This window comes from Dromiciops gliroides, chromosome 1 (assembly GCF_019393635.1).
Source record: "Dromiciops gliroides isolate mDroGli1 chromosome 1, mDroGli1.pri, whole genome shotgun sequence".
Lineage (NCBI taxonomy): Eukaryota > Metazoa > Chordata > Mammalia > Microbiotheria > Microbiotheriidae > Dromiciops > Dromiciops gliroides.
The window spans coordinates 743,599,199-743,615,214 of NC_057861.1; the positions used below are offsets into that span (position 1 = coordinate 743,599,199).

The window sequence follows — 16,016 nt, forward strand, 5'->3', positions numbered from 1 at the left end:
CTCCTGATTCCCCACTAATCTCTCCAAACTCCTCAGCACATGGAATCCTCAGGTAGGGAAATAGGATTTCTTAGATGACACTGTCATCTTCTCCTGAAGGAGTGGTACGAAATCCTTCTCTGCCAACTTACGGAATACTTCCCCCTTTTTTATTGTCATTGTGCTCTTAGAGACGCCTTAGTATGGATTCGTGTTACTAAGAATTAGCATAATTGGTATAAGGTTCTGAAGCAAGGAAAGAACAGTGCATCATCAAAGCTTTTATGCTGCTTTTTCATATTTTAGACACCATTGGGGTAATTATTTCATGATTTGGGTTTACCTAAATTTTTTGTTTATATCTATACGTAACAGCTGGTTAGTTAATACTGATAGCATTTCATATCCCCTTTACAACTGGGATACAGCAGGGTTCAATCACAGGACCAGTTCCACTTAGGACCACTTATGAGAATGCACAGAAGCTCAGGGAATGGGCACAAAGGTCCATTCTATTGCTTTCCTACTGCAAGGAGTCAGTGTCTGCCTTCACCAAGGGGGCAGAGCATTTCTCCCTGAGGATAGGATGAATCTGAGCAATTTCCATTAAGTCCCTCCTGCATCATAATCCAGATAGATTGTGTGCAGATCTTTATCCTTCAAGATGGCCATTGGGTATAAGACATTCTACAGATTGATTTCAAGACTGCCCTGCTTGTCTGTCCTTCCATTCTCTGCGTTTAAAAAAAAAAAAAAGACATTTTGGGCATCATTGTTAACTCTCTTTATCTCCTCACTCCCACAATTAACAGAGTTAAAAAACAACTACAACAAAACAACAACCTTGTTAAATGAGCAGAGCCGAGCAGAATGAATCCATCTCAGTACTTTGTCCCTTTTTAAGCAACGTGGAGATTTACAATTTCATATTGAATCTTCTTTTTGTATTCTTTTTGTTCAAGTTCAGATTAGAAACAAAGATGGCCTTTATGTTTAAACTTACAGCAGATAAACTATGTATAGAAAATTCTCACTTTACCTAAATTTGCATTATTCAAATTCTACTTTGTGTAAAGAATTCTGAAGGAAATCTACATTCCCAAAAAAACCACCTCTGTTAACTTTTCTGTGCAGCCCCTCGGTTCATTGCTTGGCAGCCTCCCAACACCCAACAACAGCAACAAAAACTGCAAAAGTCTCTCCAAGTGAAGACTGCCTCACCACTACCCCTGCCAGATTGGTTGCTTGGCTTGAGACCTCCCCAATTGAGAGAGGACATCTTTGCTCTGCTCACCTGGCTGTGCGTCTGGTCCCGCGGATTGTTCTGGCCAGGCCTTCACTTGGCTGGACCCAGGACCCTCATGTTCCTCCTCATGCTCTTGCATTTTTTGCTTGTCCATGGTCCCCATATGTCCTTGAACCATGTGTGGACCCCCTCCCTCCATAAGGCCCCCTTCTAGTCCACTTATGCAAAGCAGGAACTTTCTGTAAGCCAAGATTCAGTTGTGATTCAGAATTGAAATCTAGTGATATCGCTTAATCCTAGGAGTTCATCAGATGATGCAGTGACAGGTGAGGATCTGTCAGCAAGCAGAAGGCATCAAACAAGACCATCCCACTGTGGCTCATAGAGCATCACTTAGCAAAGCCCAGGGATGCCCCCACGCACATTCTGTGCATTGTCTTTGGCAATAAGTGGTGGGCCTTTTCCAGTAAGAAAGTGCTGAAACAGAGCAAATTGTAGATGCCCCAACTGCCCACTGCACGCCACAGATTGCACATTTGCTCTCCTGAAAACAAACTTCTTAGGCTACTCAGATGCTTTTCTCTGAAGATGGGCGCCGTATCCCATAAAGCATGGTCCCTAAAGTTATCAGACCAGTCAGAGGCAGCGTAGCTCATTGTGTACCAGTGTGTTAGCAGATTGTTGTAGGCCCTTACAGCAGCCATTTTAGGTGAATGAGCTGCAATGTGTGATTCACTCATTTGTCTCATTTCTATCACAAGCAGAACTGCCTTTAATTATTGAGATGAGTGAGGAATAATATAAGGGAAGATTTCAGAGAATTGTGAAGGTTTACATGAAGTGACAGAGTGAAGAAGGCAGAGGCAAAAGCACAGTCTACACAGTGCCTTATGCTACTTATTTTTACATACATGTGTTTTTATGTGTTACTTATGTTACAATAATATGAATGGAGATAAAAGTATTAAGTAACAGAACTCTTAGCCCAAATAGAACGGTCAACAAGATTGTTAAAGTTGAAGCACAGAGCCTTTCTTTTTAAGCTCCAACATTACATTCATTATAATAGGTACTTTTAAGGTGGCTTTCTTTAAATTGCGGGGCATATGCATACTGAGTATATTTTTGGAAATGCTTTTTAAGAAGTGTCTACTGTCCAGAGAAATATATCAAATTTTTAAAGGGAAAAAATATTGAGGTGATTTTCTATTCATTAGAAATATGTATCTCTTTACAATATCAGTGTTAAGATTTTAACAAATAGAAATTGAAAAGTAAAGCTATATAAAACTTTAAGTTGTTCTAGGTATAAGTCAAGAGAAATAGGAAATATATTTCACCTTTTTTTTACGCTGTTTATTAAGCAATAGAATAAAAGCTTATAGGAAGTTAGCATGTCATCAGATGGCTCTCTAAAAAGTGATTTGGGTTGTAAGTGATTCTTCCCTAAGAAAAACAGAAAGCTTAAAAAAAAGTAGTTGGGGACCTTCAGATGTTCACACAAATAGTTCCCTGGTCACACTGTGTGACTGCAAGCCCTGGAACACCAAACATTTTTTTTTTTTTTTTTGGCGGGGCAATGGGGGTTAAGTGACTTGCCCAGGGTCACACAGCCAGTAAGTGTCAAGTGTCTGAGGCCGGATTTGAACTCAGGAACTCTTGAATCCAGGGCCGGTGCTTTATCCACTGCGCCACCTAGCCGCCCCCAACACCAAACATTTTGAAGAATCAAGCTTACTAGTGATCTAAAGAGAGATTGGAGGATTAATGGTGAAGTCAAGTAGGTGTGAATATTTTTGATTATGAGGGAAAGTATAGTCAGAAAAGGAGGGGAGCTGCTGTCTTGTGGGAAGCATAAAAATGGGATCATTTGACTTTGGCACTATTAGCCATGAAATGTACAAAGACCTAGAGAAAAGCTTCCATTTTGTTGGGTGGATAGGCTATGAGATCTCTTTAAGGACAGAGACAAGAATCAAATAGAATGGGAAGGTGCATATTGGTTTTGATCTGGGCTGTTGAAGGGGAATACCTGTATCAGTTGGATCAGTGATTCATTAGATTATATATCTATTGTATATAGACATATCAGAAGGTATGTCTGGCAACTAATGAATGGATAAATGCCAATTTCTACCTATGATTTAGGGAAATATAGAACAATGACTTGATGGTTTGTCTAGAGCAGAGAGGTCAGATATGGGCACTGCAGCAGCAACACTCCCAGGTGACCTAACCAAATTTAAATGTAATTGGGAAATGTTAAACCAAGTGAATAAAAATACAGTAGAATGTAGGTATGGTTTACTAAGTCAGTATTCAGCTCACAGGGATTTTTATGTACATTTCATGAACCTCATTTCCATTTGAGCTTGACATCACTGGTCTAGGGCTAAGATTCTCATAGAGAGCCTAGAACATTAAACTAAAGAGTTTGGATTTTATGCTGTAGTAACCCAAGTCCATGATTTTTTAAAAATATTTTTTTTCATAGTTATATTTCAGTACAATTGATTTTCCTTGAAATCCTTTGTATTTTGTTTGATATATTTAAAATATTTTGATGAAGGGTCAGACTGTCATATATAAAATTGCTAAAGAACCCTTGATCTAGGGCAGGAGTGTTAATCCTGCTGCCTACACTTTTCTTTGTTCAGATTGTAAGGTTTCTTGATAGGCATTCATGGAATGTCACTTGATGTTAAAAATATGGTTTCCCATGTTTGGGATCAGCTTAGGATCATTGAAAGTACTGTACCATTCCTCTCACGTAGCAAAACTCCTGAGTTGAGCCCAATCATAATGTTTAACAAAACAACTAAAAATATAATTCAACTCAGGTAATGTTAATCTGTGGTTTTTCTAAGTCAATATGGAATGCAGTTCTGTTTAAATTTGATACTTTTGGTCTAGAGGATTACTTTGTAAATACCTGATGCTCTAGGTGGATGAAGTGAAAAGAAGATTGAATGAATAATAGAACTGCAAATTGCTCTGGAGATATAAAAATAGCAGGAAAACTTTAGATATTAAAAAAAAACTGGGCAAAATGGTAGCCCACTTCACCTTCTCCCAAGACATAGCCTTAAACTAAAACCTCTATGCTTTGTGATACAAAGTGGCTTCAACCCAATCCTTCTTCCTTTTGTGGACCAATCTCTAATCAAACAATGCTTTAGTCTATGATTTTCCATTTGTAGATTGTAACCTCTCTATGTCTTCTCATCGGCTGTAATTCATATCCATAAACTCTGTGTAGGGTTCCACTGGCATCCTGTATACATCTTCCACTAGATCTTTGACCCCATGTTAATGAATGCCTTTGAAGCACTGATTCTATTGCTATCTTACCCCTTATTGTCTACATGATTGACTCCCCCTCCTTTCTGATCCCAAATCTCCTGAATGGAATATTTTACACTTCTTGCACACAGATCATTGTTGGTATTAAGCTGAAGCCTACATAGCCCCACCAGATGCCACTCTTCTGCCCTTTGGGTCATCTACAACTTTGGTTTTTTTCCCCTCGATTGTGGGCTTCCTTGATAGGCATCCATGGGAGCATTACCTAACATTAAAAATATGCTTTCGTGTTCGAGATCAGTGTGGTATCATTGAAAGAACTATATTCCATCCCTCATGCAATCTAGCCTGTTTTCTTCCTACTCAGTTTCTGGACCTAGCTCGTTGTTTATCTGGAACAATGGAGAAGCTATTTAAAAATTTCTATGACAAACACTATCTCCTTTTAATGGTAATGGAATCATCAACACATTTAGACTCTACCATGTGATCCCTTCTGCAGCATGAAGAGCTAGAATGGCCCTAGAGAAAGTAAAGATGGGAAGAGCAGCTACCTTTTACAAAGATATCCAGGTGAAGTCTCTACTGGAGACAACTCAATTCAGAGGGTGTGGTGGCAACATTTCTCATGGTATCTGGAAGGGGGGAAATACTAATTACTTGGACAATATCATAGACTTAGTTCTTACTGAAAGAATGATCCAGAGAATATCAATAATTATATATCCATATGGCTACTTTTCTCTATAATTAAAAAAAATTGTTTTCATATTACCTCTTCCTCTCACTGTCCCAGAGAGCTATCTTATATAAGAAGGAAGAAAAAAGGGAAGAAAACATTTCAGCAATACCTACTTACATTGAAAAACCCTGACTTGCTTTGCAGTGGCTGACGTGTGTGGTCCCCCGCCCCATTGCCACCCCATAAAGAAGCCATGAGAGATTTCTTTTGGTGGGGGGGGCAACTTCAGTAATTATAATTTTGCAGCATTCAGTTTTGATGCATTGTTCTTTCTGTTTAGATTTTTTTTAGTCATTGTATATGTTGTTTTCATAATTCTGCTTACTTCATTTTGAATAATATAAAACTCTTCCAATACTTTTCTGTATTCATCATGGGCATCATTTCTCACAATGCAATGACATTCTATTTGTTCACAAATCACAAGTTGCTTATCCATTCCCCAGTTGATAAAAATGTACTCCCCCCCCAAGTTTTTTTCTATTATGCAAAAGTGCTTTTCTTTGGGGGGGGGGGACTTATGTCAATGACCTCCATGGGCCATATGCCTAGCAGTGGAATCTCTAGGTCAAAGGGTATGGTCATTTTGGATGCTTTCCTTTTATGATTCCAGATGGCTTTCCAGAATGGTTATACTAATTCATAAAATAGTTTGTTAGTGGTCCAGTCTTCCTGAAAATATGCCAACAATGATTATTGTTCTTCTTTTCCAATCTGCTAGAAGTTGTTTTGCATTTCTCTTATATTTGGTTATTTGAGTCATTCTTTCATATAGTTGTTAATAGTTTGCATTTCTGATTTTGAGAACTTTTCATATCCTTTGGCCGCTTATCTTTTGGGGAATGGCTTTTGGTTTCAAATATTTTTATTAGTTGCCAATATGTTTTGGTTATCAGACCTTTATTAGAGATACATGGCACAAGGATTTTCCCCTATTTGATTACTTCCATTCTGATCCTAGTAGCATTACTTTTGTGCATGCATGTATCTATAAAAGCTTTATAAGAATAATATATGTACATATCAAAGAAATGAGAAAAGGTTTTAAAAATATATAATAGTAAACCACATCTTCATAGCCATACTATTGATTAATTAGTACAGAGATTAAAAGCACCATTAGGTTTATTGTTGGCTGGTAAAAAATGGTTGATTTAGTAGAGGGAAACACTCCTTCAACAAGTGGATCACAGGTGCTTCTGTTCCCCTCATCCGCACTACTCCTAACATCGTCCAGCCTCTGCTGCTGGGACTTTGGGGACTTCTGGGACTTCTTGATCTTTCAAACCCACATCAAATGATGGATGCTTCCATCTCAGTACTCATTTACCTGAGCTCAAGATAAAAAGACACAAGGAGACAGAGTTGGCCATGTGCCACAACTCCCATGGCTGGCTAGCAGGGAGATAGGGCAGCTATCCTTCTCTTACCAGGCTTTCAGGGAGGCAGTCCATGGTGGTCCCACATCCTTGTAGCCTAAAAGGAAAGAGAACAAATGGGATAGGATGTCCATTTGACACTCATTTCTATTTAGGCTTATGTGGTTTCCTTGCGACAGTTGGTTTACATCAATTAAATTTTTATATATAAGTATCAAAATTGAAATTGATGTCTTATTCCATCCACATTCCATTTTTTGGACCAATAACTTGTTTAAATAGGTTAATTTGGAATTGTCTTAATTGTATTCATTTAATAAGCTTTTATGAAGTGTCTACTATGTGCCAGGCATTGTTAGGCCCTCAGGATACAAATATAAATAAGAGACAGTCTCTGCCCCCAAGGAGCTTATAGTCTACTAGGGAGATAGAACATGTTCACAGAAAAGTACATATGAGACATACACAGAGTAAATACACAGTGATTGAGGAGGGAGGATGACTAACAGTTGGGGGAATGAGAAAAGATCTTTGGAGAGGCAATATGGGGAAAACAGATGGTATGGGAAACAGCAAACAGGCTGGCTTGGCTAGGATGTACAGTTTGTGAAGGAGCGTAATGTGTAAGCAGCCTGGAAAAATAGACTGGAGCTAGGTTCTGAAGGGCTTTCAATGCCAAACATGATTGCCTGTCTTTTCATCCTTTTCATTCTTCTAGTTTTGCATTTATTTTGATCTTAGTCCTAACAAAGATCACTCAGCTTGATCATACTGAGAGCAGATTTAGGAATGATTGCCACATCAATATCAAGTTGCTTACTGTCTATGTATTAAACCATAATCAGTTTTGTTTTTGAGATGTTATTCAGTGATCTCCATGTCCAGCACTTTCTGATTCTTTTCTTAAATGAAGAAGTATTCAGGCATGGGCATGAGAAATGGGGTTTCTTATTTACTTACTTAACAATCTATATTTTTCTTCATTTCCCCCAGTCACTCCTCTGCAATGAAATTACCAAATATTAGAATAATAAGGAGGGTCTTTCTCTTCAACAGGTGGTACATAAACTAAAATTATTTTCATGGTGGTCTTTTTTTTTTTTGCGGGGCAGTGAGGGTTAAGTGACCTGCCCAGGGTCATACAACTAGTAAGTGTCAAGTGTCTGAGGCTGGATTTGAACTCAGGTCCTCCTGAATCCAGGGCCAGTGCTTTATCCACTGTACCACCTAGCTGCCCCTCCACCACTTACTCTCATATTGAGGCTCTTTACCTTTTCTTTGCATCATGGCCCTGGGTGGTCTGGTGAGGCTTTTGGAGCCTTTCAGCATAAAATTAAATACATAGAAGTAAGTTCATGGATCCCACATTAAGAAACCTTGCGATATACCCTTGGCCATTTAAAGAATGAGTAGCTTAGTTAGTGTTTTTAGATGACTTAAAAACTGTGATTCTAGGTATTCTCTACCACTCTGTCACTGACTGACATAGATGAAGGGGGCTGTTTGTTATTTCATGTTGTTTCATGAGTTGCCCTGGCCAAAGAATTCCTCCCTAAGCGGTCGGTCTGCTGGGGGTGGGCCTCTCTGGATGTTGGCTGGCCCTCAGAAAGCAGGCTTGCTCTATAATGGGGGCCATATGTGGAGCCTTGCCAGGAGAGCGGGGCCTGCTGGGGTTTCTGCTTGCTGGCTTTTGAGAATCCACAATCCCCCTCAGGTTATAGCAAGGTGTCGGAGAAGGACTTTGGGGAGGGAGGGCCCTTTTAGGTTGTCATGGAGATTATGCATTAATCTTCAGATTTGAGGGAGGTCGGCACTTGATTATTTAAGTTTAATCTTTTTCAAATGATTTTTTCAATTCTTTCAATTTCTATATATCCCATAACTTATTCACATTACTTTCTTTGGAATGGTTGAGTAATGAAGGAGTAAAGCTTGAATGGTTGCTTGTTAGCTTCTCTATCATAGACTGATAGACTCTCACAATTAAGGACCTTATCAGAAGCCCCCAGTTTAGTTTTACCAAAACAAGGCTTCAGTGGAATGTACTTAATAAGTTGGGAACTGCCCTTTGTTTCAAGACCTTTTGTGACCAAGGCCCATTCCCCTCAGGGGCAGCCTGGGCCAAACATGGCTGATTCTCAACTGGATCAGTTGTCTCCTCATAATATTCCAGAGTCGACTTTACTTCAATTTCCCTCTTGTATTCCTAGCTCAGCAGAATAAGTCTAATCAGCCTGCCACATGACCGCAGCCCTTCAAAGTCCTGTAGGCATGCAATCATTTCTTCCTCTCCTCTCCTTTCCTCCATTTTTTATTTTCTAAACTAAGCATCTCCAGCTCTGTCATCCAATCCTCATGTGCTATCTTCAGGCCCTTCACCATCCTGAGTACTCTCTTCTGGACACTTTCCAGATTGTCAGTATCTTTCCTCAAACATGGCCTTTAGAATTACATGCAGGAGTTCAAATGTCTTCTGACCAGAGCACAATCCCATCTCCTTCTTCCTGTTCACCATGTCTCTCCAAATTCAGCTTCAGATTGCTTTTTTAGCTGCCATACCACAAGGTTAATTCATTTTGATATTATAGCCCAAATCTTTTTCAGATGAACTATTGTCTAGTCTTACGTCCCCTCCCTTATACTTTTGAAGTATAAGTATATAAGTTCAAAAGTATATACTTTTGAACCCAGGTGGAAGACTGTACTACCATCACTATGATAACCATCTTCTTTGATTCCTTTGTGTTCTAGTCTATCAGAATCCTTTGGTATCTTGTCATCTAGCTTGTCAGCCAGCCTTTCTAGCCTCGTGTTGTCTGAAAATCTGTTACACATGTCACCTGTGCATCTTATCTAAGTCATTAATAAAAGTTCTACACTGTTGAATGCCTAGAACAGATCCTTGGGCACCCCACTGAAAATCTCTTTCCAAGCTTACGCGGACTCATTAATGAGGACTCCTTGGGTGCAGACATTCAGCCGGTTCTAAGACCCCCTACTTAATTGTAAATTTCCTACCACACAAGTCTATCTTGTCCTCAGAATCATAACAGGGATAGGGATTTTATCAAATTCTTGCCTAAAATCTAAGCAGATGACAAACAGGCAAACAGATAGAGATGTATATATGTGTATAGATATCTACACATATAATATGCGTAGATATATAAATATGTGTGTATAGAGAGTTATATTCATTGAATGCAATATAAATATATATAATATAAACACACACACACACACACACATATGAAGATAAAGGGGCATCCGAGATGACATGCCATCCTCCAGGTTATTAAGAAAAACAAACCTTTTGATTACAATATAAAAAGGCTTCAGTAAAAAAAATAAAGAAATTGGCCCTGGGAAGGCAGAGAAATAAGACCACGGAGAAAAAAGGAAGAAGAGTCACAGAAAACCTGGATGTAAGTAACAAGAAGAGAAGATACAGGGACACTCCTGAGGGAAGCGACTGCTTGAACTCCAGGGAATGATGATGTAGAGCCATCCGCACTTGCTGGTAGGTGAGGGTTCAGTCCATAGGGTCAGAGGACGAGGTGAACAGTCAAGGCTAATACGTTCCCCATTAAGGCAATTATTTCCTAAACTGGCGTTAACAAGAGTGGTCGGCTCTCTTTCAGGGACATATATTGAGGATGTGTGTGATAAAGAAGCTCCCAAGACTGGTCAGAACTGGGCACTACTTGCTATCTTTAGTGACCCACAAAGGACACTTCTATTGATAGATATAGAAATGCCTTTCTCATATGTGTGTATATGTATATATATGTATATGTATATGGCATTGCCATTGGTAGCTATCAAAAAGGGAATTATATTTGTCTGGCATGACCTCTTTGTGTTTTGTTTTTATGCGGGTCAGTGAGGATTAAGTGACTTGCCCAAGGTCACACAGCTAGTAAGTGTCAAGTGTCTGAGGCCAGATTCGAACTCAGGTCTTCCTGACTCCAGGGCCGGTGCTTTATCCACTGTGCCACCCACCTGCTCCTATGACCTCTTTTTAATAAAGTCATATAGGTATTTTAGGATCATAACTATTTGTTCTAGCTATTTAGTAACCATCCCCTTAGTAATAAATTTGAAATTATTTGGTAGAAAAATCAAATTAAAGCCACTGGTGTGGTTTTTAGATATGATTCTATTCCATCATTTAAAAAAAAAGACAACAGCATTCCCCCTTTGTCTTAGAATCCCTTGTTAGGTACATTCCATCTCTGGCCAAGAGCCTACCATTCCTATATTTTAAGCTGTTTTCTAGAATCCAAAAAGAATTCTTAGAAACCATCATTTTAACCAGCTGTTGCTTACTTCCTGCACCTTCTTTTGAAGTCCTTGTCTTTGCTGGATAGGAATGATGAAAAGACTGATTTCTGTAGCTTTTTGGCCATGACTTCATGATTCTGAGCGGTGCTTCTGAGATTCCTTCTTGCAGCAGTGTCCTTTGTGGGGCACCAAAGGGAGTCCTGACCAGTCTCAGGAGTTCTTTATCACACACATCCTCGATACATGTCCCTGAAAGAGAGCTGACCACTCTTGTCAATTCAGGAAATAACTAGCTCAATGGGGAAGTGCCAGAGTCGACTGTTCACCTCTTCCTCTGGCTTTACCGGCTGAACCCTCACCTGCCACCACATGCAGATGGCTCCACGTCATCATTCCCTGGAGTTCAAGCAGTCGCTTCCCTCAGGAGTGTCCCTGTATCTTCTCTTCTTGTTACTTACATCCAGGTTTTCTGTGATTCTTCTGTCTTTTCTCTGTGATCTTATTTTTCTACCCTCCAGACTCCTTTCTTCCTTTCCAGTTACAATTTCTTCTTTATTTTTACACTGAAGTATTTCTAGATTTTAATAAAAAGGTTCATTTTTCTTGCTAACCTGTAGGATGGAATACCATCCCTTTACCCTGTCTTCTGGAAGAGAGAAAAGCCTAGAGTTTGTGCATGGATAACTTACTTTGCTGTAGAAAGCCCAATAATCTCAGACTCTTTGCTGCTCACTACAAACTTTTCTCTGCTCTCCTTATGTGCTGGAAGTGAGATTCTCCATCCTTTTGTCTATCCTGCTAGTGACTCTTGGGGCCAACTCCCCTTTAGAATTGCCATGGCGAGCTACCTATAACAGTGTGGGAGGGATGTCTTTCAGCTCAGGTATTCTTACTTTCCTTCCTTAGCAGCCTGACAGATGTACTCCATTTCCTTGTCATTTAAAGTTGAATGGGCAAGAAAAGATGAAATTAATGCCTAAAATGAGGTCTAAAAAATTACCTGTAGATTTCTTTTGTCCCTGTCCTCTACTCCCACAGACCATAATTTCTGATAGGTGAGTTTAAAATTCAAGTGAGAGAAGAGGTAACAAAAGAGCTCATTGAAAAGGCGATTTCCTATGGAAGACTTTCAATTTCACTATAAAGCTTTCCTAGCAGGGGAACATTGTTCTTTATTTTTAGCACATATGCTAAAAGCTTACTTTCTGTTCTTAATGTCATGATTCCATATAAGGCTCTGAGAGCTGTATATCAGTTTCATTTATTATTTCAGTAATGCTGTTTGGGAGAAAAAGTATAAAAAAAAAACCCTTTTGTGACTTATGTAAATAATTCATAAGTAACACTCTTGTTCGATTTGTATCCATGATTAGCCATTTTCACTGAGCACCTGTCACCACCTAGAAAGTTTAATACTTGGTCCTGAATGCATTTTTATTTTCAGTGTACACGTGTGATGTGGACCCCGCCTCTCCGTGAAAGTTTCTCATACCCATTCCTTGTACTTCAAATGTTGCTGGTGACTCATATTCTCAGGTAATGGTGATTTCTCTGTGATTATTTGCATTGGATAATTTAAAATTTAATTTATTAAGCATACGTAAGAAACAAATCAAATTCTTTTATCTTTTTTGTATTTATTGATTGATTAAGTGGTTATTAGATACCTGTTAGGGCCTCTGTTAGATCCTAGACATAAAAAGAAAAAAACACAATAGTCTGCCCTCAGTGAGCTTCCTTTTTACTGTGCTACTACAGCACACACTCAGATAAATCCAAATAAACCACACACAATGTAATTTTGGTGGTAGAGGGGAATGGGACGGAATCATGACTGTGGATTTCAGGCAAGGCCTTAAGGAGAAGGTGGCATTTAAGGGGAGCCTTAGGAAGTCTAGAGATTGCAAGAGATGGAGGTGAAAAGGGGAAAGCATTATAAGCAAGGGTGCCAGCCTATGCCATGGCCTGGAATTGGGAGGAGAGGGTTTGTATACAGGGAATCGTGGGTTGGCCGTTGTGCAGCATGGAGGTGGTACAATATAAAGTAAATCTGGAAAGGCGAGCTGGAGCCAATGTGTGAGGGGCCTCAGAAGTCAGAGCAGTGTGTGTCTTTATCTTGAAAGCAATAGGCAACCTCTGAAGCTTCTCAGGGTATGGAGTAAGATGGGCAGGCTTGTGTAGGAAGAATGTCCCTTTGGCAGGTGTGTGAAGGATGTGTTCACAAAGGGAAACGTGGCTACAAGAAGACCCGTTTTTAAAACCATTGATTTTTTTTTTCATTAAACCGTATAGTTCAGATGGGAGGCAGTGATGACCTAGAGTAGGGTATTGGCCGTGGGAAGGAGGTAGATGGAAACGTGTATATAGAATTGGCAGGGCTTGGCACCTGAATGGGTGTGGGCAATGAAGGAGAGAGGAGTGTCTGCGGGCTGCTGGGGGATTGGAAGGATTATTCTAGACCTGGAGTTCAACAGAGGAATTAGAAAGAGGGTTGGATTTAGTGAGAAAGATGAGTTTCATTTTGTTTGTGTTGAGTTTGACATGCCTCTAGGTCATGTGGGTCAAATAGGGAATTGGTGATGTGGAACTCGAGCTGTGGAAGGTGAGGCCTGGGTGAGTAGATTATAATTAAACCATGCTAGCTCCATCCTATCACCGAGTTCTTCCCAGGGTCTTCACTTTGGGGAGGGGCCCCAGCTGGCCCACCTTCATCCCCCTCTAGTCTATGCCTCCTACTTCCCAGACTTTGCCACCGTGCCTCAACTGTAGTTTCCTCCTGGAACCCTTCTTTAGTGCCTGTGGTCTTCTTATCCCAGAGCATCCCTCCACAGTGCTGACCCCCATCCTGTTGGTGAGTGCCTCCTGGGATGTCTAGTTGCATCAGCCAGGTGTTGCCTTGATGCAATGACAAGCCAATTGAGATGTATAGGAAAGTCCTCTAGAAGGGGATTAGGAGTTGGGCTGGAGATTATGACTGACCCAGGCACTGGATCTATTAAGAAGAGAGGGAGATTGTCCAGGGGGTTGTTAGATAATGGCTGCCAAGATCTGGATTGAGTAATTGATTTGGATGGCATGAATCTCTAGGAAAGGGAGGTTGGTGAGTCATGGCGGTTGTCAGAGTCTGGACATGGTGATGGGGAACAAGGCCTTGAGTTGGGAGGTTTGAAAGAAAATGCACCAGGGCAGGACACGCTGGTCAGGGATGCAGTGTTGTCAGTAAGGAGCCCCATGTCCGTGAGTCCCAGAAAATGGAAAGAGCAAAAGAGGAGGTGGCACAAGATGAGGAAGTTTGCTAATTATGGGATAAATGTAGCAGAGAGTGTGGTGGCAGGGGCCGGTGCATCTGCAGTGAGATGGCCATGGGATAGGGTGGAGGTAGATGGGAGTCAGGAACAGCCAGCTGCAGTTTGATCCTCAGCAGCCCAGGGAGGGGGAGGGTGGAGGGAGTGGAAATAACCTATCACTGGGGAGCACTCTCTGCCAGTCCAGCTCCTTGAATGTCCCATGCATCTCCTCCTGTGCTTGGGCTTCCTCTTTGCCTGCTCGCTTAGGATCTGTATCATTCATTTGACATTAAATATTCACTTCCTCACATTGTTTATTTTTTGTTTTTATATATACATGTCTGGGCTCTTCATCCAAATTGTAAACTACTTGAGGGCAAAAACTGGGTCTTATGCCTCTTTTTGATACATGCAGTTGGGTGACAATTTTTATTTATTTTCATTCATTCATTCATTTATTTTTAGGCGGGTCAATGAGAGTTAAGTGACTTGCCCAAGGTCACACAGCTAGTAAGTGTCAAGTGTCTGAGGCCGCATTTGAACTCAGGTCCTCCTGAATCCAGGACTGGTGCTTTATCCACTGCACTACCTACCTGCCCCCTGGGTGATAACTTTTTTTTTTGGATAATTTACAACAAAATGTTGCCTCGAGGGCTCTCTTCCAACAAGATATTTGCCCCCTAAAATCCCACTTTCTACAAGAAGATTTTCCCAATCCCTCTTAATTCTAGGGCCATTGTTCTATTGATTATTTCTAATTTATCCTGTACATAGTTGTCTCCCCCATTAGATTATTGATTTCCTTGAGGGCAGAGACTATCTTTTGCCTTTCTTTGTATTCTCAGCACTTCACATAATACCTGCCACATAGTAAGGGCTTAGTAAATGTTTATTGACTGATAGACGTTTGTGTATCAAAATCACTCAAGATTTCTTAAAGGATAAAGAATGAATGAATTAAAATCATTTGTAAAATGCTTGATACACATGAGATATGATCTAAAGCACAGGAGATACAAATAGGAAAAAGTCCCTGCTCTCAGGAAGCACACACTTTACTTAGGTGAGAACAACACCTATATGAAAATCCATCTTCAGGTCGATGGCATCCACAGCTCTGGTGTGCATATGGAAGGGCATATGGGAAGGCCTGCTGGTCTGACATCTTGCCAAATGGATTCAAGTCAGTGACTCCTGGTTCTTCCCAGAGGGGTGAGCTGTCATGTGGCTGTACAGTGACTACCCACATCACTCGATTTATAGAACAAGTGAGACCCATAGTCTCTATTGGCCTGGAGGAGGCCCAATATACAATCTCACTTGAAGGCTATGGGTGGATGACATTTTACACATTACACAAGACCTAGAACATCCAGCTGGAAGAGATCCCTAACTGCTCAAAAAGGCGGGGTCTATCTGCTCACCCAAGAAAAGCCAAGAACACGAAGAAATGTATTGTCAAGATTCTGACATAGAGAGAGTTTGAGATTGAAGCAGGCTTGTGGTGGAGGACTTGAGGAAGAACCAGACCAGGCTGGAACTCTAGGCTAGTTGAGATGATCGCTCCAAAAAACATCCAAATAACGCCATAGGAAAATGCCTGGAGCAGCAAAACTCACCGAAGAATGTGCTGAAATCATCTTCTAACCAAGATTATGACACAGAGTTAGACGAACACTCTTTTGAGTTTGTACATCAGTATGTTTATCTAAGATAGAGATGCACATGGATGAGTCAAGCCCACAATTAGGTAGGAAGGGAAAAGTTCTAGATTGCTTTTAAGAGCCCGCAGAGTT

The 16,016-nt window shown here is 40.4% G+C and overlaps 1 protein-coding gene across 1 annotated transcript in view; it reads left to right on the top strand.

The window, feature by feature from the left end:
• LOC122735647 (probable C-mannosyltransferase DPY19L1) overlaps positions 1 to 16,016 on the top strand; it is a 123,946-nt gene that overhangs the window by 65,842 nt on the left and 42,088 nt on the right. The window contains exon 8 of the mRNA XM_043977361.1: positions 12,378 to 12,469. Coding sequence (XP_043833296.1) covers positions 12,378 to 12,469 — 92 coding nt within the window. The remainder of the gene's footprint in view (positions 1 to 12,377; positions 12,470 to 16,016) is intronic.